This window comes from Erinaceus europaeus, chromosome 17 (assembly GCF_950295315.1).
Source record: "Erinaceus europaeus chromosome 17, mEriEur2.1, whole genome shotgun sequence".
NCBI lineage: Eukaryota > Metazoa > Chordata > Mammalia > Eulipotyphla > Erinaceidae > Erinaceus > Erinaceus europaeus.
Genome location: NC_080178.1, coordinates 26,724,333 through 26,748,879, shown reverse-complemented (window position 1 = coordinate 26,748,879; position 24,547 = coordinate 26,724,333). Strand labels below are relative to the sequence as shown.

At 37.7% G+C, this 24,547-nt stretch overlaps 1 protein-coding gene across 3 annotated transcripts in view; it reads left to right on the top strand.

Annotated features, from left to right (window-relative positions):
- The window catches only part of PDHX (pyruvate dehydrogenase complex component X), a 67,103-nt gene extending 42,819 nt beyond the window's left edge, over positions 1–24,284 (top strand). For 2 of the 3 annotated variants that reach the window (XM_007521820.3, XM_060176611.1), the window contains 5 exons: positions 7,749–7,896; positions 10,965–11,023; positions 15,467–15,625; positions 20,082–20,146; positions 23,510–24,284. In XM_007521820.3, the coding sequence (XP_007521882.1) occupies positions 7,749–7,896; positions 10,965–11,023; positions 15,467–15,625; positions 20,082–20,146; positions 23,510–23,768 (690 nt within the window). In that variant the 3' untranslated portion in view covers positions 23,769–24,284. The remainder of the gene's footprint in view (positions 1–7,748; positions 7,897–10,964; positions 11,024–15,466; positions 15,626–20,081; positions 20,147–23,509) is intronic. The other variant, XM_060176610.1, reaches the window with a different exon arrangement.
- The last annotated feature ends 263 nt before the right edge of the window (positions 24,285–24,547 follow it).

Below are 24,547 nucleotides of genomic sequence, written 5' to 3'. Positions count from 1 at the left end.
GTGGAGATGTGAGGTTCCTGCTGTCTTAGGGTTCAAAAAGACAATCGATAGTTAATGTTATCATCACATTATTTGGTAATTGGGTTAACTTTGAAAAGTCCTTTTGTTATGGTTTGCTGTACAGTATCCAGTATCTTGTATATAGCTGTGCTATTGGATGCTTCTAATCTACTTGGTCTAGGCTTTTGAGAGAGTCCGCATATCAAATACACAGCCTATATATTAAAAAGATTCAGTTTGTGATTTGAGAAACTTTGAGACATATAACAGATTTTCCCCCTCTCATATTAATTAACTACTGATTTATATGTCTTCATTTTGCTAGGAGTGTACATAAACACCATTCCTACCACCAAAAGACTGTGACCCATCCCTCCCACCCACTCCCAGCCCCCACTGGCCCAGGAAGCTGCATGTCTACCCCTCACCACAGGGTTTTTAGTTTGGTGCCCTACTTACAATTTGATCAGGTCCTGCTTTTAGTTTCCCTTTCAGATCTTCTTACTCAACTTCTGTTGATGAGTGGGATCATCCCATACTTATCTTTATCTTTCTGACTTAGTTCACTTAACATAATTCCTTCTAGCTCTGTCCAAGATGGGTCAGAGAAGGTGGGTTCATTGTTCTTGATAGATGCATAGTATTCCATTGTGTATATATATCACAGCTTTCTCAGCCACTCATCTGTTGTAGGGCACCTGGGTTGCTTCCAGGTTTTAGCTATTATGAATTTTAGCTATTATGTGCTGCTATGAACATAGGACTACATACCTCTTTTTGGTTGGGTGTTATGGAGTCCTTGGGGTATAACCCCAGGAGAGGAATTACTGGATCATATGGAAGGTCCATGTCTAGCCTTCTGAGAGTTTTCCAGACTGCTCTCCACAGAGGCTGTACCAATTTACATTCTCACCAGCAATGTAAAAGGGTTCCTCTGTCCCCACATCCTCTCCAGCATTTGTTGCTGCTGTCCTTTTTGATGTATGCCATTCTTACAGGAGTGAGGTGGTATCTTAGTGTTGTCTTAATTTGCATTTCTCTGACAATCAGTGACCTAGAGAAGTTTTTCATATGTTTGTTAGCCTTTTGGATCTCCTCTGAGGTGAATGTTTTATTCATATCCTCTGCCCATTTTTGGATGGGGTCATTTGCTTTTTTGGTGCTAAGTTTGCTGAGCTCTTTATATATTTTGGTGATTAGTTTCTTGTCTGATGTATGGCATGTGAAAATCTTCTCCCATTCTGTGATGGGTCTCTTTGTTTAATAGTTTCTTTGGATGTGCAGAAGCTTTTCAATTTGATGTAGTCCCATTGGTTTGTTTCTGCTTTAGTCTTCCTTGCAATTGGGTTTGATTCATCAAAGATGTCCTTGAGATGTAGGTGGGAAAGTGTTTTCCCAATGTTTTCCTCTAAGTATTTGATTGTTTCTGGTCTGACATCTAGGTCTTTGATCCATTTGGAGTTGATTTTTGTTTCTGGTGAGATAAAGTGGTTCAATTTCATTCTTCTGCGTGTTACAACCCAGTTTTCCCAGCACCATTTATTGAAGAGAGCCTCCTTTTTCCATTTAAACCTTTGGGCCCCCTTATCAAAGATTAGATGCCCATAGGTGTTGGGATTTATTTATGGGCTTTCAATTCTGTTCCACTGGTCTGTGCCTATTTTAGTTCCAGTACCATACTGTTTTGATGATGATGGCTTTATAATATAGTTTAAGGTCTGGGAGTGTGATGCCTCCATTTCTGTTTCTTTTCCTCAAGATGGTTTTGGCAATTCTAGGTGTTTTCAGGTTCCAGATAAATGATTGTAGTGTTTGTTCTATTCTCTTAAAGAAGCTTGGTGGAACTTTGATGGGTATTGCATTAAATTTGTATATGGCTCTGGGGAGAATATTCATTTTGATGATATTTATTCTTCCAATCCATGAGCATGTGATATCTTTCCATTTCTTGGTATCAGTTTCTATTTCCTTGAGTAGCGACTCATAGTTTTCAGCATACAAGTCTTTCACTTCTTTGGTCAACTGTATTCCTAGGTATTTGATTGATTTTGCTGAAACAGTAAATGGGAGTGATTTTTGGATATCTTCTTCTTCAGATTTAGTGTTTGCATAAAGAAATGCCACTGATTTTTGTACATTGATTTTGTAGCCTGATACCTTGCTATATTGCCTAATAACTTCCAGTAATTTTCTGCTGGATTCTTTAGGTCTTTCTATGTATACTATCATATCATCTGCAAATAGTGAGAGCTTGACTTCTTCCCTTCCAATCTGTATTCCTTTGATTTCTTTCTCTTGCCTGATTGCTATGGCAAGAACTTCCAATACTATGTTGAAGAGCAACGGTGACAGTGGACAGCCCTGTCTAGTCCCCAATCTGAGGGGGAATGCTTTCAGCTTCTGTCCATTGAGTATGATGTTGGCTGTAGGTTTGCTATATATAGACTCCACTATCTTGAGGAATTTCCCATCTATTCCCATTTTTTGTAGAGTTTTGAGCATGAACGGGTGTTGGATTTTGTCAAAGGCTTTCTCTGCATCTATTGAGATAATCATGTGGTTTTTGGCTTTGCTTTTATTGATGTGGTGAATGACATTGATTGACTTATGGATGTTGAACCAGCCTTGCAATCCTGGGATGAATCCCACTTGGTCATGATGATCAATCTTTTTGATATGTTGCTGTATCCGGTTGGCCAAGATCTTGTTTAATATTTTGGCATCTAAAAAAAAAAAAAAAAAAAAATTTTGGCATCTATGTTCATCAGAGATATTGGTCTGTAGTTTTCCTTTTTTGTTCTGTCCCTATCAGCTTTTGGTATCAGGGTGATGTTGGCTTCATAGAAGGTGGAAGGGAGTATTCCTGTTTCTTCAATCTTATGGAATAGCTTAAGAAGTATGGGTATTAACTGTTTCCTGAAAGTTTTGTAGAATTCGTTTGTGAGGCCATCTGGTCCAGGACATTTGTTGTTGGGGAGATTCTTAATAATGGTTTCAATTTCTTTGTCTGTGATTGGTGCATTTAGATTTTGTAGTTCTTCTTGGTTCAGTTTTGGAAGGGCATTGGTTTCTAGGAATTGTTCCATTTCTTCCAGATTCTCTAGCTTGGTGGCATATAGTTCTTTATAGAAGTTTCGCAGGATTCTCTGGATTTCTGTGGTGTCAGTTGTGATATCTCCTCCATCGTTTACAATTCTATTAATTTGAGTCTTCTCTCTTTTTTGTTTGGTGAGTCTGGCTAGGGGTTTGTCAATTTTGTTTAATCTTTCAAAGAACCAACATTTGGCTTCATTGATCTTTTGTATGGATCTCTTATTTTCGATGTTGTTTATTTCTGCTCTAATTTTAGTGATTTCTGTCCTTCTGGTTGCTTTTTGGTTCCTTTGTTCCTCTTTCTCTAAGTCCTTGAGGTGTGCAGTAAGGTCGTTCATTTGAGCTTCTTCTTGGTGTTTAGTACGTGATTGTATGGCTATAAGTTTCCCTCTTAGTACTGCTTTAGCTGTGTCCCAAATATTTTGATAGGTTGTGTCTTCATTTTCAAGAGTTTCCAGGAACATTTGAATTTCCTGCTTGAGTGAGTCTCTGACCCAGTGGTTCTTAAGGAGCATGTTGTTTAGTTTCCAAATTCTGTGTCTTTATAATTTTCTGTTTGTTGTTAAATGTTAGTTTTACTCCACTGTGGTCTGAGAAGATACTTGGGATGATTTCAGTGCTCTTGAATTTATTGATGCTGTCTTTGTGGCCTAACATGTGGTCTATCCTTGTGTTATGTGGATTTGAAAAGAAGGTGTATTCCAGTTTTTTGGTTGGAGGAGTCTGAAAATGTCCAAGAGGTCTAGTCTGTCGATCTCTTCATTTAATTCTCTTGTATCTTTATTGGTTCTCTGCTTTGTTGATCTGTCAAAGTGTGAGAGTTGCATAGGAACGACCTTCTCGTGGTGCATCCCGTGAGTACCCATTCATTGGGGAAACTGACGATCTTTCCTAGCCGACTGAATCCACATGGACCCCAGTCACTTTCAAAGCCAGCAACAAGCAGCTCCTGACAGCTTTGCTGTTGACTGGCTACGGAAGAAGGGCAAACGCAAGAAGAAGAAGTGTGAGAGTGGGGTTTTGAAGTCTCCCACTATTATTGTATTACTATTGATGTATTTTTGAAATTCTTTCAGTAGGTGCTTAATGTATTTAGATGGTCCCTCGTTGGGTGCATAGATGTTAATAATTGTTAAGTCTTCTTGGCTGATTGATCCTCTAATCATTATGTAATGTCCTTGCCTATCTTTTATTACTTTATTTAATTTAAAATCTATCGTGTCTGAGATGAAAATGGCTGTTCCTGCCCTTTTTTGTGGTCCGTTAGCCTGTATGATAGTTTTCCATCCTTTCACTTTAAGTCTGTGTTTATCTTGTTGTGACAGATGGGATTCTTGCAAGCAGCATATGGTTGGGTTATGTTTTCTGATCCATCCCCCACTCTGTGCCTTTTGATGGGTGAGTTTAAGCCATTGACATTTATTGATATTATGGATTTAATGTATTGTAGTGCCATTGTTCAAAAAAAATTTGTTTGCTCTGATATATTGCAAGTATTATAGTAATGTTCTTGTTTATAAGAGGTCTTTTAGAACCTCTTTCAGGGCCGGCTTGGTGATGGTTGCCTCCTTTAACTGTTGTTTATCTAAGAAGGTTTTGATCCCTCCATCTAGTTTGAATGAAAGTGTAGCAAGATATATTATCCTTGGTTGAAACCCTTTTTCATTCAGGGCTCCATAGATATCTTGCCACTCCCTTCTGGCTTTTAGAGTTTGAGTGGAGAAGTCTGCAGATAATCTTATGGGTTTTCCCTTGTATGTGACTTTTTGTTTCTCTCTTGCAACCTTTAGGATCCTTTCTTTATCCTTACTTCTCATTGTGACTATGATGTGTCTTGGTGTCTTCAGGTCTGGGTTGATTCTGTTTGGTACTCTCTGGGCCTCTTGAATCTTGATATCCTTTCTGTTATTCAGGTCTGGGAAGTTTTCTATTATTTCTTCTAGAATGTTTGCTTCCCCTTCCTCTCTTCCTCTGGCAGGCCAATTATATGAATGTTACTTCTTTTGAGATCATCCCATATGTCTCTGTTGTTGTTTTCAGTGTCTCTCAATCTCTTTTTAAGCTCTTTCACTTCTTTCTTTTCTCTAACTCATCCTCTGCTTCTGTTAGTCTGCTTTCCCTTGCCTCAGCTTCTTTCTTAATTACAACTATTTCAGCTTTCAGTTCTCTAATTGCCTCAAGATAATCAGTATTTTCCTTGGGGGTCTCAACTGTTGTTTCCCTAATACTGCCATTCCTTTCCTCCAATGTTGTTTTCATTTCTGTGATTAATAAGTTTATTATTGCTTGCATACTTTTCTTATCTGTGGTTACTTCTGGCTGATTTGTAGTTTCTTCTGGGCTCTTGTCTTCATTCATTGGAGTAGCAGTTTTATTTGTTTTTGATCTACCCATTTTTTTTATTTATGTGTTTCTTTTTTTTTTATGCTCTGTTGTTCCTCAGTTGTTGTGTCTTGAGTACAAGTAACACTGTACTAAATACCTTTATGACAATTGCACTCACCAACCTCAGGAATTACAGTAGCAACTGAAGTAAGTATTGAAGTACTCCAGTCCATGAAAAAATAGTAACCAAATCCCAGTGAAGAAAGAGAAAAGAAAGAAAGAAAGGATAGCAAGAATAGACAGTTATGCAAATCTACTATCCACTGTATATTCTAGGGGTAACAAGAGGGGAAAGGGAACTAGAGCAGAGATACACACATAGAGAGTCCACTCTGAGTCAGATTTCTTCCCCAAAATAATTCACAAATTCAGAAAGGCAAAGAAGGAGGAAGAAGTGTATGACAAGATTAAAAAAAAGAGAGAGAGAAAGAGAGAGAAAAGGGAGAAGATAAGTAAAAGAGCTGTAATTAAAGAGCAGTGAAAGGAAATTCCCAAATGTGTATCAGTGAATTCAAAAAAGCACCCTGTTTGGTGGTATGGGGGATCCTGCTATGAGCTGGTCCTCAGGGACTACTTATGGGGGTTGGGGGGAGGCCGGGAAGGAGGTATGCTTGAAAATTAAAAGAAAGAAAAAAAAAAATTTTTCCCCTTTTTTTCCCTACTCTAATTCTTAACCCAAATTAAGTTATAGTCACCTCCTTGGTGTCACCACTAGGACCCCTTATTGGCTGGCCTGCTAAAGGCATAAAATCCTACCGTTTCCAGGAGATGTGGTCGGAGCTCAGCCACTAGCAGCTTCTCAGTCCGCCATCTTCCTGGAAAACCCCCCCCCTCCAGACTTTTTTAAAGGATTTCTCAAAAATGAAAACTAACTCCAAGTCCTTTTGATCCAATGAGAGCTGTACTCAAGAAGTCCTCAGATCTGCCCTCGGGGTCGCGGTGGTCCCCGGAGACTCCCAAGAGAAAGCCCCGAGCTACAGTGCTCCCTCCTGGTCCTCTGCCGGCCTCCCAGCAGCGCTCTGCAACCGGCGGAGGAGCCGCCTTCCCAGGCTGAGGACAGTGCCCGGCGCACCCGCCTTGCCCACCGCCGCCTGGGAAGTCTGGAGCAGCCCGCCCGCTAGTCCGTGCCACCTTTACTCTAATTCTTAACCCAAATCCTACCGTTTCCAGAAGATGTGATCAGAGCTCAAGTCACTAGCAGCTTCTCAGTCCTCCATCTTCCGGGAACCTGCCTTTTTTATAAGTAGGAATTGCTTTTAGCTGGCATGATGTTATTACTGGCTGCTTTACGTCTTACTAAGAAGTGATGTTTGTTCTGTTCAAGCCCCTGGCCCCCACCTGCAGGGGGAAAGCTTCACAAGTGGTGAAACAGTGCTGCAGGTGTCTCTCTGTCTCTGTCCTTCTCTATCACCCCCTTCCCTCTCAATTTCTGACTGTCTCTATCCAGCAAATAAGTAAAGATAAAAAAATTTCATTTTTAAAAAAAGATGTTTGTTAGCAGTAGTTGCTTACATTACAGGTGGTGTCAGTCTTTGTGTGCCCAAGAACACCTTAACATAAGTATCCAATAGATTTCCTTCTTGTTATTGTAGCCAAGACTTCACTGCTTCAGGCCTACTTTTTTTTTCTCATAGGAAGGGAAAGGCAGAGAGGGAGAGACACCATGGCACCAGAGCTTCCCCAGCCCTAATGGGCATGGGGTTCACATCTGGGTCACACGCATGGCAGAGCAGGTGTGCTCCCAGGTGAGCGAGCTTGCTGACCCAGATTTTCCTTTATTCACCTGTAATATAGCAGCATGAGCTGTCCCATTCACTTACAACTGAAACATGAATTTTCTGCAATGTGTACTATATTTTTAAGAAGGTCTTTTATTTTCTTAAAATTTTAAATTATCTTTATTTATTTATTGGATAGTGACACCCAGAAATTCAGAGAAAAAGGGGGAGACATACCTGCATCCCTGCTTCACCACTTTTGAAGCTTTCCCCCTGCAAGTGGAGACCAGGGGCTTGAACCTAGTTCCTTGCGTATTGTAACATGTGCACTCAACCAGGTGCTCCACCAACCCCCCCCATATAATATATATATTTAATTCAAAATAAATACATTCCTACATAGAGTAGGAGTTTTTTTTTTTTTTTTTTTAAGTGTAGGAGTTTTTAATGGTACTTTTAATTATTGTCATAAGTCGCAGGCTCAACTTCATATATCAAGTTTATTTCTTGGTTCCATGTAGAAATTGAAGGACAAATTGTTATTCTTTTCAGGGCACATTCACTGAAATCCCTGCTAGCAATATTCGACGAGTTATTGCCAAGAGGTTAACAGAATCAAAAAGCACTGTACCTCATGCCTATGCTAGTACTAACTGTGACCTTGGTGCTGTTTTAAAAGTTAGACAAAATCTGGTCAGAGGTAAGTAAAGTCAGATTTAATTAATGCAGTACACATGCTGAGTATCATAAAAGCCTCTGTTTATAAAATGCACATTTTGTAGTAATTTATCACCTATGTGAGTTAGTGTCAGAAAAAAAAAGTAGTTGACTTATCAAATACAAAACTGGTTGGCAGTATTGAAAACAATTGTTTCTTTATGTAAGTTTTAATTTTTCTTTCTTCCTCAAAGGTTATGTTCAGGGTATTGAATTTATAATGTTCCACCCAGAAGTCATGAGATATTGGTATGAGCTTATGTTTTACTTTTTTCTTTCCAGTTCATGTGCCTTTTCAGTTTCTTGCCTTACTGCACCCTATGATGCTGGGATGAATATAAATAGTAAATCAGAAATTCTTGCCTTGTTTGGGGCAAGGGTGGGGTTATTCATCCATTAATGTTAGCTTACAGGTGTTTTCTAGAGTTCCTCTTTCAGGTTGTGGTAATTCCTCTGCCTAATTTGGTGAAATTTTTAAACATGGATGGATATTGAATTTTAGCCAATGCATTTTGTGCATCATTTAATATTTTTCTCTTTGCATCCATCAGTTAATAATGGTTAATTTCCAAATGTGGAAACCACCTTTAATGTCCCTGCCAGCTATCCTTAAGACTTCTTTATCTGTGGTGGTGTACCTGGTAGAGCTCACACATTACACATATGTGCAAAGAAAGTTCAAGACCCACCTGCAGAGGAGGGAAGCAGTACCTTAGGCATCTGTCTCCCTGCCCCTAACACACACACACACACACACACACACACACCACACCACATGCATATCTCCTCTTACCCTCCCAATTTCTCTCTGTCCTAGAAAGGAAGGGAAAAAAAGATAATGACCACCAGAAACAGTGAATTTTTCTTGCAAGCACTGATCCCCCACCATAAGCCTGGTGGCATTAAAATATATATTGGGGTGAGGGGAAGACTTCTTTTGCCTGTTACTGATATATCCAACCCAGCTTTCTTTGGAGAGAAATGATAAGCATATGTAGCTAAATTGGTAATGGTGAGAATTTTGAGACAATCAAATGTGAGGAAAAGCATCCTATTCCAAACAGTGAATTATAATGGCCCAACTATTTTTAAAAATTTATTTACTTATCGGATAGGGACAGAGAGAAATTGAGAGGGGGGGGGAGCTAGTGAGAGAGACAGAGAGACACCTACAGCCCTGCTCCACCACTTGTGAAGATTCCTCCCTGCAGGTAGGGGCCAGGGGCTTGAACCCACGTCCTTGCGCACTGTAATGTGTGCACTTAACCAGGTGTGCCACCGCCTGACCTGTGGCCCAGATATTTTTCAAGTCAAAAGGTTATTATAGAGTGGTGTTGTCATCAAATAATGTATGGCCCCTTTATGAGAATGTTTAGGTTCTTTCTCATGTGGAAAGATTTAACCAAACATGAGATTGGCCACTAAGCACAGAAGCTGCTAGCATGTTAAGAAAATTTATTGTAAGAAGTAAGAGGGGGCAGAGTGATGTCACACCCGGTTCAACATATATTATGATGCTTGGGAACCTCTACCTGCAGAGGGGAAGCTTCACAAGCAACGAAGTAAGTACTGCAGTTTCTCTCTGTCCTATCAAATGAGGGGAGAAATGGCTGCCTGGAGTGGTGGATTTATTGTCCAAGCACTGACTCCCAGCAGTAGCCCTGGTGGCAAAAAAAAAAAAAAAAAAAAGAATAAAAGAATAAAAGGAGAAATAAGAGTAAGTTTATTTAGGGAAGCAACTTAAATTCAAGTGAGAAAGAGGCTAAGAGAGCAGTGAATGGTGAGTGTAGTGAGTTCATAAACTATTATGCCCACATATTTAAATTTATGCAGAAAAATTATTTTGTGTGTGTTTATCATTAAAAATCTCAAAGCACTGGAAATTCATTTCTATTTCTATTCCTTGAGGAGCTTTAAACAAACAATAATGTTTACAGGTTTCTGGAAATCTGAATTAGAACAGCAGCTGACAGCATGACAGTTTGGCAGTATTTAGGTTTATGGTAATTCATCTAATCCCTTTCTAAAATCTGTACATGCCTTTCCAGTGAGTTGTTTATGGAAAATTCCACAGTACTGTGGTAACAGAATTTGTCTTTCCAGCCACATGCCATTGACAGGATCTTGATCTTAAAGTTTTTTTCTAGAAACTCTTGTAATAAAAACATCAAGTATACTTTGCTTTTTCCCAACCCTTTCATATGCAGTAGGAAAAGCAAAAATATAAATTAGATTCTTCAGTTATGATCAGTTCTGTGGATAGTGTGGGAACACTAGCTTTATCTTAGAAATCATTGTGTATACTAGAAGGAAGTTGATTTAAGTATATTCACCATAAAACTAGACAGTGAATCTCATTTTACTCATTGCAGTAGGACCTTTGCCAGCCAGCATTGCTTCATCCTTGGCACTTGCTATATCCTGTCTGGTTAAAAGGCATCTCTTGTTTAATGCAGTGATATTAACGTTTCTTACTGTATACCCCAGTAGTAAAAAGGAAAGTGTTGTTTCTTAGATAGAGAGACAAAGAAAAACACTGAAGCAGACCACAGTACTGAAGCTTCTTCTGTGCTGTGAGGACTTGACTCAAACCTGGGTCGTGCCTGTAGCAGAGCAGCATGCTATCCGAGTGAGCTGTCTTTCTGACTCAAAAGGAAAGTTTTGAACAACTGAGTATCTGTGTTTATCTTAAATGACCACATGCACCACTCTGCTAATATAAGAGTTGATTCTTTCATGACTAAGAGATGATTTTAGATACAGAAACAATGCATCCTTCATGTACTAGTGCATGATATCTAAGCTGTTGGGCAGAACTGTAATTGAGACCTAAAAGTAAGCATTTATAATCATGGTTAATAGTATTAATATTTATGTAGGACATTATATCCTGCAATTTTTTTTGAAACTAGGGAACCTTGGTGACTAAACAAACAGAAACCTATCATATTTTTCATCATTGTCATTGGAATCCATAATTTACAAATTTTAAATAATGGTCTATTTTCAAACTTACAAAGACTAATTTTAGTATGCTTCTTTTTCTTTCAGAAGATATTAAAGTATCAGTAAATGATTTTATCATTAAGGCAGCAGCAGTTACCCTTAAAGTAAGTAACAAACTCCAGGTAATTTTGATTTTTCAAACACCCTCATGTCAATTTTCATATTAATAAATTGAACTCTTATCATTAAGTTGCAAAATCTTTACAACTCTATTACTAAATACAGGCTAACATTTAATCTCACTTCCACATTTTATAGATAAAATAACTGAGAGCCAAAGAAACTCACAACTATAGCAGAGTAGAAGCTATTAGACAAATATTGATTGACCCCCTACCTGTGCAAAATATATTCTAGACATTAGAGATACAATAGTGAACATATATATTCTATGTTCTAACTGGAAGAGACAAATACATGTCAAATAGCAAAAATATTAAAGAAAATGAAAGCAGGCTAAGTATACAGACAAGTTAAAGATTAAGTAAGAATGTTGCTTTCCTAGAGTTAGACAAGGGAAGACATCTGTGACACAGTGATAAATTGAGACCAAAAAAAAAAAAAAAAGCAAATGAACTACTTGGATCCCTGATGGAAGAGAATACTTTGGAAAGATGGAACAGCAAATCTAAGGACTGAGGAGTGAATTATATTCATATTTTAAGGACTTGACACCAGGGACAAAGTGTCTCTAAAGAGGAGAAAATAAGCATTTTATTTTATTTTACTTTATTTTATTTGTTGTCATCTCTAGGGTTTCACTGCTATAGGCTAACTTTTTCAAACAGTGAGAGAGAGAGAGAAAGAGAGAGAGAGATGTCATAGTGCTGAAACTTCTTTCACTGTAATGGAGGCTGGTCTTGAACTTGGGTCATACACATGGCAAAGCAGCGCATGAAGTAAGCTATTTTGCTGACCCATATAGTAAACATTTTAAAAGAGGAAGATGCTCGGTAGGTGTCTTGCACTGTACATGAGGCCCTGTTGGCCAGGATAAGGACTAGGGGTTTCACATGTGATAGAGAAGAAAGGCTTGGGTGGTTTTAAGAAGATGATGAATATGATCCATACCACACATTAAAAAGAAAAGGGTCAGAAGATAGAATAATGGTTATGCTAAAAGACTTTCGTGTCTGAGTCTCCAGAATCTCAGGTTCAGTCCCCCTCACCACCATAAGCCAGAGATGAGCAATGCTCTGGCCTTTCTGTATCTGTGTCATTAAAATAAAACAAATAATACATATGTTAAAAACAAAGAAAAGGGAGAGGCTGCTGTACTTGAATGGAATACAGCATGTGGACAGGCATGGGTGTCTTGTTGTGAGGCTCTTGGTGATGGCTAAGGTAGTAGTAGCAGGGGAGCTGGAGTGTGTTGGAGAGTTTGGCTACATAGCAATGTGTAACCGACAGGATTTCTTAGATTTGCTGTGGGGTGCGACAGAGAAACGACAGAGAATCTGACCCAAGCAGTGTCAGAAATGGAGGCCTTAGTGTACAAAGATTGCAAAAATGGGAAATGAGTAGGTTGGAGACGGGGAAGCTGGAGTTTGATTTTAGATGTAGTGAAGGTGAGGAGTTTGTGTCCTGGTGAGGCACCAAGAAGTCAGGCAAACTGAATCTGCTAGTCTAGAATCTGCTAGTTAGAGATGGACTTGGTGAGTAGTATTTTCTATAATGTCTGCTTCTGTAGTGAGGATAATTTCCAGTCACTGCTTATTAAGTACTGTATTTAAAGTACGTTTATAAGGAATGCATTCATATATCTTAAACAGCACAATAATAGAGAATATTACAAGCATGTCTTCTCACTCTGTATCTCCACATTTACAACTTAAAAAAATTATTAGTGGTTTAATGTTGATTTACAAAATTGTAAGATGATGGGTATAATTCTACACCTTTCCCACCACTAGAGTTCTGTGTCCCCATTCCCTCTATTAGAAACTGCCATAGTCTCTCAAGATCACAGATATGGGTTGACCATTATCTCTATAACTATATATATATATATATATATATATATATATATATATATATATATATATATCTGCCCTTTTTTTTCCCCCTGTGGTCCTGCTTTCTTTTCCTTTCTAAGTCACACCTACTGAGTGCCCTTTCTCCTCACCCGCCCACTCACTTTCTCTCTCTCCATGTCCTGATGAAATTAGAGTTCAGAGCCCACTGGTCATCTTCCCCTAACATTTACCTCTCTGGAAGTATGGACCAAAGTTCTTTTTAGGGTGTAAAAAGTGAGAGGTCTGGCTTCTGTAATTGCTTCTCCACTGGACATGGGTGTTGGCAGGTCTTTCCATATCATCATCCTGTTTCTGTCTTTCCCTAGGTGGGTAGGGCTCTAGAGAGGTGGGGTTCTGGAAAACATTGGTGAGGTCATTTGTCCAGGGAGGTCAGGATGGAGTCATAGTGGTTTCTGCAACTTGGTGGCTGAAAGGCAGTTAAGATATAAAGCAGGACAAAATGTTTAATAAACAAGAACCAAAAAGTAGGCATAGAACTGATGGGAATAGAGATTTTTATGGTTGAAAAAAGGTAGGAATTCTATTTGAGCTATGTTCCCAGGGCCCATGACTTGGGTCATTTTTGTTGTAGTTTGATAGCTAACATGGAAGTGGTCTAAAAATATTACCTGGGAAGATGATGTCAGAGTTGAGAGTAGGGCTAGAAAACTGCATCAGAGCAGATGGTAACTTCTACACTTGAAGAAAACATATAAATGTAATTATTTACCATGTCAGTCTAACCCAGGGCCCATATATATTCATGTTTAACACAGGAAACTGTACAGCCTCCAAGTCCCAGTCAGTCTGGGCTTGCAATTCATGGACACAGTTTGGAACATTCTAAGCTGTACTCATTTCAAGACCAGTCTTCCTGGAGTGGCAGAATAGGATGAGGCAACCTCCACTCAAAGAGTGGGGCAGTCTTTACCATTGCTAATTTATAGTGAGGGTACAGTCCTGAAGAAGTCCACAAGAAGTCTTATGATTAATATTGTTCCTTATAGAAGTGACCAGTGATGGTGGAGAGAGAGGTCTATTAAATGTTTAGACTCTCCACTTGAATCTGGGGGAATCCAAGGGATTCCCTGACTAGGCCCCCAGGTGTTGGGGTTTACAGTCAACAGTAAATACAGTTAGTTGGCGCATACATAATATTTCTCAGTTTTCTGCATGACACTTTAAACTTTAAACCCACATGTAGGTCCTCCTCCACCATCATACTCCAGGACCTGAATCATCCCTGCCCCAAGTTCTTTACTTTGGTGCAATACACCAAACCCAGTCCAAGTTCTACATTTTGTTTCCTTTTTCTGTTGTTATTTCTCAGCTTCTGTCCCATATTCATCTTTTTGGCTTATCTCATATGATTCCTTTGAGCTCCAATCCAAGATAATGTGAATAAGGTGAGCTCATTATTCTTACGAGCCGAGTAGTTTTTCATTGTGTATATATACCACAACTTTCTCAGCACCTCATCTATTGTTGGACGCCTGGGTTGCTTCCAGGTTTTGGCTATTACAGATTGTGCTACTGTGAACATAGGTATACACAGACCTTTTTTGATGGGTGATTCATAATTTTTTCTTTTGATCTGATAGTACTGTTAATTAAATCTGTAATTTTCTAATTGAAAATCATTCTTTTTTAAATGAATCTGTTAACCATTAGATATCTGTTTTTTTTCATAATTTCATGATTCATGAAGTAATTCAGGGGTCATAATTGTTATTTCAATACTATGCTAACTTTCTTCAGTTTTCCTTTCATGTATATTAATGGCTTTATACAGTAAATTTGGGTACTTTTCCTCTTTCTAGTCTCTGTGCCTACTTCATTATTAGATTTTTATTTCTTGTAGTTTATTATATAGAGTTCACCAAATAAAAATGTCAAATAGAACTAGCTGGCCAGGGAAAAAAAGCAGGCAGGTCAGATGGAACAAAATGTGAATTTATGGTACTTACATGATATCTTGAGAGGTTATTTTGTAAAACAAAAATAACTTTATAAATTTTTTAGTTTCATTTTTTGGTGTTTTTTTTTTTTCACCAATGTCAATACATACTGTTTTGCAGACATTTAATCTTTCTAAGGATGTTTTCAGCCTAAATATGGTTGTCTATTACTTATCCTTTCTGAACCTAAGAAATTTAAGGAGAAAGAGTTATTTATTTAAGACCACCTAATATCCCACTGGTGCTGTGTCTTAACAAAAAAAGTCATATTTCTTTTAGGCCAAACAAGTGTTGTGGCTCTCCGTCACTGTCCCAGCCCCTTCACCTCTTCCCAAGGTCATGTTGGTCATCATGAGGCAGAAAAGAAATCAGAACAGGTGCAATCAGAATTTCTGCAAACTTGCTTCAGAAAAGTTGACATAGATGTCTAAACCATTTCTTAAAGTGAATTTTTATTTACTTCTGTCTAGGTATGTTACTTACTTTCATAAAGGCAATAGAATGTTAATTTTTCTATAACCATCTTGCTCTGAAGCTACTTCTTTAGTAACTTATTTCTATGTCTGTTTCCTAGCAAATGCCAGGTGTTAATGTAAGCTGGGATGGAGAAGGCCCAAAGCAACTGCCCTGTATTGATATTTCAGTGGCTGTGGCAACAGACAGAGGTTTAATTACCCCGATCATAAAAGATGTTGCCGCTAAGGGTATACAGGAAATTGCTGACTCTGTAAAGGTATGGCTTAAGAAATAATTTGCTTTCAAAATGCTAAAGTTTACTTGCAGAGAAAATGCTGATGTGATCTGTTTATACTATGATTTTACAACTATAGATAAAAAAAATTTAATTTGTAATCTATGTCCGACCTATCTTAGGGACATTTAACATTCAGAAATAATATACAGGTAAATTAGAACCCACAGCATTCAAGTTGTAGGCTAGAATTCAACTTATCTGTAAATATATTTTAAATAGATTTATGAGAAAGAACAAACCAGAACTTTATTCTGACATTTGCATTACCAGGGACCAAACTTGGAATCTTGTGTTTGCAAGTTCAGTACTCTACCAATGCATAATCTCCCTAGCTACAACAGTCCTTTCTTCCTCCTCCCCATTATTTTGTTATTTCTAGGGGCTTCACTGCTCAGGGGTGGTTCCCCCATCCCCACCCCCAAAGGGGGGGGGATACAAGGGGGAGAATGGTAGAGGAAAAAAGATAGCACTGAAACTTTCCTCATTATATTGTGGGTTCAAATAAGGTTCAAATCTAGATCATCCACGTGGTTAAAGAGGTGCACTATCTAAGGAACCTATAATATTCTTTTTGATCTTTAGTCTTCTTTCCCCCCCTTTTGTTGCCCTTGTTGTTTTTCATTGTTGCTATAATTATTATTGTTGTTACTGATGTCGTCATTGTTGGATAGGACAGAGAGAAATAGATAGAGGAGGGGAAGACAGAAAGGTGGAGAGAAAGATAGGCACCTGCAGACCTGCTTCACTGACTGTGAAGCAACTCCCCTGCAAGTGGGAAGCCAGGGGCTCGAACCAGGACCCTAACACCAGTCCTTGCGCTTTGCACCACATGTACTTAACCTGCTGCACTACCGCCTGACTCCCTTTTTTTTTTTTTAAAGATTTGGTTTTTTATTAACATGAGAGAAAGAACCAAAGCATCACTCATTAACACTTCATACTAGGGATTGAACTCAGGACCTCATACTTTGAAGTCCAAACCTCTCATCACAGTGCCACCCCTTAAGCTTTCCAGTCTTTTATTCTTAGAAGAGTATTTATTTCATCTCTAAAATTGAGATCACTGAGGGTACTTATCATTCCAGGAGCAAAACTACGTTATTTTTCCTAGGCTTCTTTAAAAATAGTTTTTTTGTTTGTTTTGTTTTGTTTTTTCTTTTATAGACACCTGCAGATCTGCTTCACCACTTAGGAAGTGACTCCCCTGCAGATGGGGAGCAGGGGGCTTGAACCAGGATCCTTACGCTGGTCCTTGCACTTTGCGCCACCTGCACTTAACTCACTGCGCTACTGCCCGATTCCCTAAAAGTAGTTTTTATAGTTCCAAATAAAAGAATTTGATTTTACCAAGAGTAATAAAGGGATAGAAGCAGTGCATCAGCTTCTATATTTTTATAATTTTTATAATTTATAATTTTCAAGGCCTTTTTTGGCGTAAATGTTACACATTTTGAAATATTAGTACTAAATATTCAGATTCTTCTAGATAAGTATTTATTTTCTGTTGTCATTCACCAAGACCCTGTTGTATGTATGTATGGTACAACAAGTTACAGGGGAGATAAAAAGAGATAAATATCTTTGAGGAGCTGACAGTTTGTAAATATACCATCTCAGACATTCTTTCCCAAAACAAATGAATGCACATTAATCTAGTTTAAAAAGAATATCCTTGGGACAGAGATAAGGGAAACTCCATGGATAATACATCGGTGCTTTGATCTCTTTCTCCGTCTCTCTGTCATGCACACACAGATTTTATAAAGTCAAGAATTAGGTCAATCCTTCAACTTTCTGCATCCCACAAGGATCTTGGGTCCATACTCCCAGAGGGTTAAAGAGTAGGAAAGCTGTCAGTGGAGGAGTTGGTATACGGAGGTCTGGTGGTGGGAATTATGCGAAGTTGTACCCCTATGGTTTTGTCAGTGTTTCCTTTTTATAAATAAAATTTTTTTTTAAAAAAATACACTTTTATGGGAGTCGGGCTGTAGCGCAGCGGATTAAGTGCAGGTGGCGCAAAGCACAAGGACCGGCATAAGGATCCCGGTTCGAACCCCGGCTCTCCACCTGCAGGGGAGTCGCTTCACAGGCGGTGAAGCAGGTCTGCAGGTGTCTATCTTTCTCTCCTCCTCTCTGTCTTCCCCTCCTCTCTCCATTTCTCTCTGTCCTATCCAACAACGACAACAACAATAATAACTACAACAATAAAACAACAAGGGCAACAAAAGGGAATAAATAAAATAAATATTTTAAAAAATTTTTTAAAAATACACTCTTACATGTTGATGTCTTTACATGCCACATATGTGGCAAAAATAGTACTATTTATGTTATCTACCAATTTTCTATTATATTTTTGTTGTTTTAATCCAATAATAAAAATATGCATTTTTTTTAAAACGGGGAAAAAAAAGAATTAGATCAGTAAGGTGGCTCAGCAGCAGAGTACATGAATCTACTTGGTTTTAAGTTCACATTGTCAGGAAATCCCTGAGAATCACGACTTATTTTTCTGGACCAGTAATCTTCATTGGCATCTGCTCTTATTCATTCAATGCTGTCATTCCAAACTTGTAGTAGAGTTCACTGATAGGTATATCCTACTGGTGTATTTAGGGTCTCTAGAGATTGTTTCCTTCCCTTTTTCCCCCTTTCTTCTTTTTTTTTTTTCTTTTTCCTTTTCTTTATTATTTTTATTTATTTACTGGTTAGAGACAGTCAGAAATTGAGAAAGGGGAGATGGAGCTAGAGAGGGAGAGAAACATCGAGGCACCTATAACATTGGTTCACCACTCTCAAAGCTTTCCCCTTGCAGGTAAAGACCAGGGGTTCGAACCTGGGTCCTTGCACATTGTAACATGTGTACTCAGCCAGGTGTGCCACTACCTGGCCTCACCTCCTTCCTATTTTATTGGGTAGGGCAGAATGAAATGGGGAGGGACAGATATAGAGGGAGAAAGACAGACACCCATATATCTGCTTTACCACTGGTGAATTGTCCCACCTGCAGGTGGGGAACAAGGACTTGAACACCAGGGCCTTGCGCATTGTAACACGTCCATCATCACCTGGCCCCCTAAAGATTATTTTCTAAGTATGTTTATGTGTGCTTAGAGTCTAGGCTTTTAAACATACATTTTTTTTGTTTTACCCTTAGTAACCCATCAGTACATATTAAAATCATCTGCCTTTACAGAAATGCCTCTGCTTAAGGCAAAGAAAATACATTTATAGATGGTTTTTCTCTACTTCTGATATGCCACAAACTGTGCATGACTAAGGTCACTATTTTCAGGTTGGATTCAAATATCTTTATAAGAATCTATTTCCAAATAGATCTATGTTGCTTCAGTTGGCAGTGAAAACAGTGAGATGTTGAAATCATTTTTAGACTTTTAAAGAATGTTTTATTTTTCAAGAATTAAATCACCAATGGTTTAAAATTACTTATGGACATACCTTAGCTATGTATATGTTTGCTGTGTAATACAGATTTTTTTTTTTTAACTAGACAGAGAGAGCCCAGAACACTGGCCGGCTCTGGCTTATGGTAGTGCTAAGGGCTGAACCTGAAACATTAGAGTCTCAGGCATGAAAGTGTTTTGCAGAGCCATTATGCTGTCTTCCTGGCACTATACAGAATATTTTTAAGCCACAGATTTATCTCATATATTCAAATTACAATATCTCCATATTTTTTACTTTCTATGTATATGTAAATTTTCTTGTTACATTTACAAATGTAACAAGAGTATGGGTAATTAAGAAGAGAAAGATGCAAGTCAAAACTGCAGGAGACTCAATTCCCTTTAAAACTCCTCAAATACTGGGATTACCCTGTGTATAGAACTAGCTATTTGTAATAAAAACAAAACTGGAACTTTATATTTCACTTCCCATATTACAAGCATCTTCTATGCGATGATCCTTAATGTTTTCTAATGTCTGCTTTACACTCAAAAGATCACATTTGTCTTAACTTTTTGTTCAAGAGTTACTACTTGTTTCTTTTGAATTATTTCATATAATATCAGATACAGAATCTGAGAACTACAAAATGGATGTACATATATTTTGTTCTTGATATTACAATTGAACCAATTCCTGAATGAGCTATTCCAATTTACACTGCCGCACTGAATATAAAAATACAGCACTTTCCTAACACTCTTGACAGTACTGGTTTATGAAAAGTGGAGACAACACATTTTGAGAGTGCCATTAAGTAGCCAATTTCCCCTCTATTTGTATTTGGAGTTAACCTCACATCTTTCTCTTCTTAATTACCCATACTCTTGTTACATTTGTAAATGTAACAAGAAAATTTACATATACATAGTTCATTAAAGTCAAGACTTATCAATGAGAAATGAATGTATACCATGTAGAGTTTTCAGGTAACAAAATCCACTGACATGCTCTTTTTTTTTCTCAGGTTCTATCAAAGAAAGCAAGAGATGGAAAATTGCTACCTGAAGAATATCAAGGAGGCTCTTTTAGGTAAAATGTAAACTCTTTTTTTTTTTTTCCCCTTTTCTTGCCCTTGTTGTTTTATCGTTGTTGTAGTTATTATTGTTGTTGTTATTGATGTCGTCGTTGTTGGACAGGACAGAGAGAAATGGAGAGAGGAGGGAAAGACAGAATGGAGGAGAGAAAGATAGACACCTGCAGGCTAGCTTCACCACCTGTGAAGTGACCCCCCTGCAGGTGGGGAGCCAGGGGCTCAAACCGGTATCCTTACCTGGTCCTTGTGCTTTGTGCCTCCTGTGCTTAACCCGCTGTGCTACCGCCCGGCTCCTAAATGTTGACTCTTAATTAGTAGTAGAATTAGACAGTTATAAGACTTACAAAATCCATATTAATTTTGAAAAATTTAAGCTAAATATCACACCTTATTTAGATACAAAGATATGTGAAAATACAAAGCAAGCTACAAAACCTTAATAGCATCACAGAAGTCCTCCTTTATCAGTTGTCACCTCTCAATAGTAACCACCATTCTGAAAATTACCACTACTGATTACTTTGTTAGCTTTGCTTTCTCTAGAAATGTGTATTCTTTAGTGTCTGGCTTCTATAAACATCTGTATCACAGATTAGCCACACTGTTATTTATTATTGCAGTATACTGTATAAACATATAGATGATATCCATTTTTCTGTAAGGAATTTATATTATTTTCAGTTTGTGCTGTAATATAATGTGATGTAAGCATTCTCATCAGTGCCTAAAGGTGAATCCCTTTATTTTAATGTTTCTGGAGTTGTGTAGTATTGATTGGTCTGTGGTCAGGAAATATCAGGTCAGTGGTGTTGAATACTGTTGAAATCCTGTTATTTTGGTATCTGGTAACATATCAAATAAAAGTACCTCTGAAAAAATGTATGTCTTTTTTTTTTTTAAGATATATTTTAATTATTACAAAAGAGAGAGTTTCACATGATGCAGAATGGGGAGAGAACCACAACATTACTTTGGTACATGTTTTTCCAGGGTGTAAAACTGGGATCCTTGGTGAAGAAGTCCAGTATCCCATGAATTGAGCTGTTTCCCTGGTCTCTTTATGTCTGTTTTTAAAAAGTTAATTGCATTGCTTTTTCTGACCTAGGCAGCTATTGAAGTCCTATTTTTCTTCACTGTGGATACTATTTTTATTAAGAATTTGTGCCTAAGAATAGGACAAGGTGCTATTCTTCTGTGATACTTTATATTTTGTAACTTTTCATTTATAGATTTTTATAGAAAGCTTTGAACATTTTTATTAGATTTTTTTTTGCATTAATATTGTGTAAGAAATTCTACCTATAAGGCAGCATATAGATCTGACTGGCACAGTAATGAAGAATCTGAAGGCTTGATCACATATTCTACTCTGAGTACGACTCATATTCTGTGAAACACCTTTTTGGAACCTTAGTTAACTGCAGAACTCCATTTGAAAACAATATGTAGAATTCATTCACTTTTGTGTATAGTATGAATGTAAAGGGTCCAAATTCTTGTTACCTTTAATGAGTATGAAATAGGCCGGTGGCACTTAGATAAAGATTATTCTACTGCTATGGCACTGAGGGGATACTGTATGTTTAGTCTATTTCTGTGTTGTGTCTTCTGTTCGTTTGGCTTATTTATCTATACTTTGTTCAGTGCCAACAAATTGTGATACTTTTTTTTCCCTGTCTGGCAATGAATTTCTTCCAATTGTATTCACTGTTGAGGTCTTTCCTTGCTCTTTGTATTTCCAGATAATTTTAGAATCACTTTGTCATTTTTTTTTTGTACACAGATAAACACACACACACATACATACATTCCAGTTGTGCTGGAATTTTAATTGCAATTAAATTTACTGTGTTAAATCTTTTTTGCCTCTACGGTTGTCCCTGGGGATCAGTGCTGGCACTACAAATCCACTACTCTCAGGGATTATTTTTTCTTTCTTTCTTTCTTTTTTTTTTCTTCTCTATTATACTTGATAGGACAGAGAGAAATTGAAAGAGGAGGAGAGATAGAGAGGGAGAAAGATAGATAGACACTTGTAAACCTGCTTCACCTCTCATGAGCATCCCCTTGCTGGTGGGGAGAGGGAACTTGAATCCAGGTCCTTGCGCATAGAGATATGTGTGCTTAACTGGGTATGCCACTGCCTGACCCCCCAATTATATCGAATATTTCGATCAGTTTAGTGAGAATTGACATCTTTATAACATTAATTCTTATAGCCACTGATTGAGATATATATGTATATTGTGCCATTTATTTATTCAATTCTTTATTTCTTCCAGTTATGTTTTGTAATTTTCTGTGTCAAAGTCATATATACATATAATTCATAAATTATATATATTCCTTGATATTTGTTTTATATTATTATTATTGCTTATAAATTTTGTGTTCTAATTATATGATATATAGATTTTAAATGTTTTATAATGACCTTTTATCTCAACTAATAAACTCATTTTCTATTTTGTTTGTAGAATCTTAGTTATATATAGAGAGAGAGGGAGAGAGAGAGAGAAAGATCTAGTTAAATCAACAAAGTGCTTTCTGCTTGTTGGCCAGTAGCTCAGCCTGTAAAAACATATAACTCCACAACAGAACTTTTTTTGTGAGTATTCAGTTTATTCTGTAGTTTGAGCCCCCACAAGCTACATCTTCAATCCCTGATACCACCTTATGCCAGACTTGAATAGTACACTGGTTTCGCTTGTAAAAATAAATAATTAAATTGCTTATAAAAAACAAGAGACAGTTTTGCTTTTAAAAAGATTTTTCACGAGGGCCAGGTAGTGCTATACCAGGTAAAGTGAACTCGTTAACATGTGCAAGAACCTGAGTTCAGACCACCCCTATCTGCCCCCCCCCCCAACACATACACACCCACCCCTTCCCTGCAGAGGATGCTTAGGTGGTAAAGCAGAGCTGCAGGTGTCTTTTTTTCTCTCTGGATCTCTAGCTTCCACTCCCCTCTCCACTTCTATTAAAAAAGAAAGAAAGAGAACATAGCTGCCTGGAATAGTGGATTCATCCTGCAGGTCTCAAGCCCTAGCAGTAACCCTGGTGGGGAGAAAGAAAAAAAGACAGTTAGACTTTTCTCATTTTTTGTTCTCGAACCTTAAAAAAAAAATTTAACACTATTCACTGACTAGAATATTCAGTTCTATACTGATTAGGTGATATTAAATATTTGTGTGTTGACATTTGCTTTTGATACTTATATGATATTCTTAATCTTTAAATAGTTTAACATAAGGCTCTGCCACTTTTTTTTTTTTAAGGAAAGTAACTATATTTGTTTTGGGAAAGTGTTCTTTGATTGAGCAAGCACATCTATTTCAGAACTTTTTGTTTTCCCCTAGCATTTCCAACTTGGGGATGTTTGGCATCGATGAATTTACTGCAGTGATCAACCCTCCTCAGGCCTGCATTTTGGCGGTTGGACGATTTCGACCCGTGTTGAAACTCACTGAGGATGAAGAGGGAAATGAAAAACTTGAGCAGCACCATCTCATCACAGTCACAATGTCAAGTGACAGCCGAGTGGTAGATGATGAACTCGCTACGAGGTTTCTTGAAACTTTCAAAGCAAACCTAGAGAATCCTATCCGACTTGCTTAATCATCAAAGAAGTTGGCTTGTAGCATAATAATACAATCTAAGACATTCACACTCTAGAAAGATAGCTAAATTTTCATGTAGGAAGTGGAAGAAACGACTATTTAAGGTAAAAGAGTTTGATCTGAGTTGTCTTCATTTTCAGTTTGGATTTAATATTATGTAAATGATAACACTGTAACTAATAAAAGAAAGGTAAAATCTTGGTTAGCCAGATCCATTTTTAACCTCTGGTGCTAAAAGAGGTGTTAAACTAGATGTAAATTAAATTATCATTGGCTTATTTGAGCACTTTGGAATATTTAAGTATGTTTGATAACTTGTAAAATTAAAAAAAAAAAGTGCTAGAACTCTTCCTTAATTGTGTGAAATTAGTGGTGTACAAAGGGAAAGATGCTTATGAATTCAGCAGTGGAGCCTCACTCTTTTGTAAGCACTGCTCTAGATAATACTTGAACAATTTACTATGTACCAGAATTTATTCTGAACACAAATCAATAAATAAGAATCATGTTGTGATAGGGTTGTAGCAACATTGAGTTTTTTTTATATATAAAAGCCACATGTTTTTAGTGTAGATGACACTGACCTTCTAAAGAGGAAGAATTAAAAAAATCTCAAAAATGGGGGGTCGGGCAGCGGGTTAAGCACATGTGGCGCAAAGCACAAGGACCTGCGTAAGGATCCAGGTCCAAGCCCCGGCTCCCCACCTACAGGGGAGTCTCTTCACAAGCGGTGAAGCAGGTCTGCAGGTATCTATCTTTCTCTCCCCCTCTCTGTCT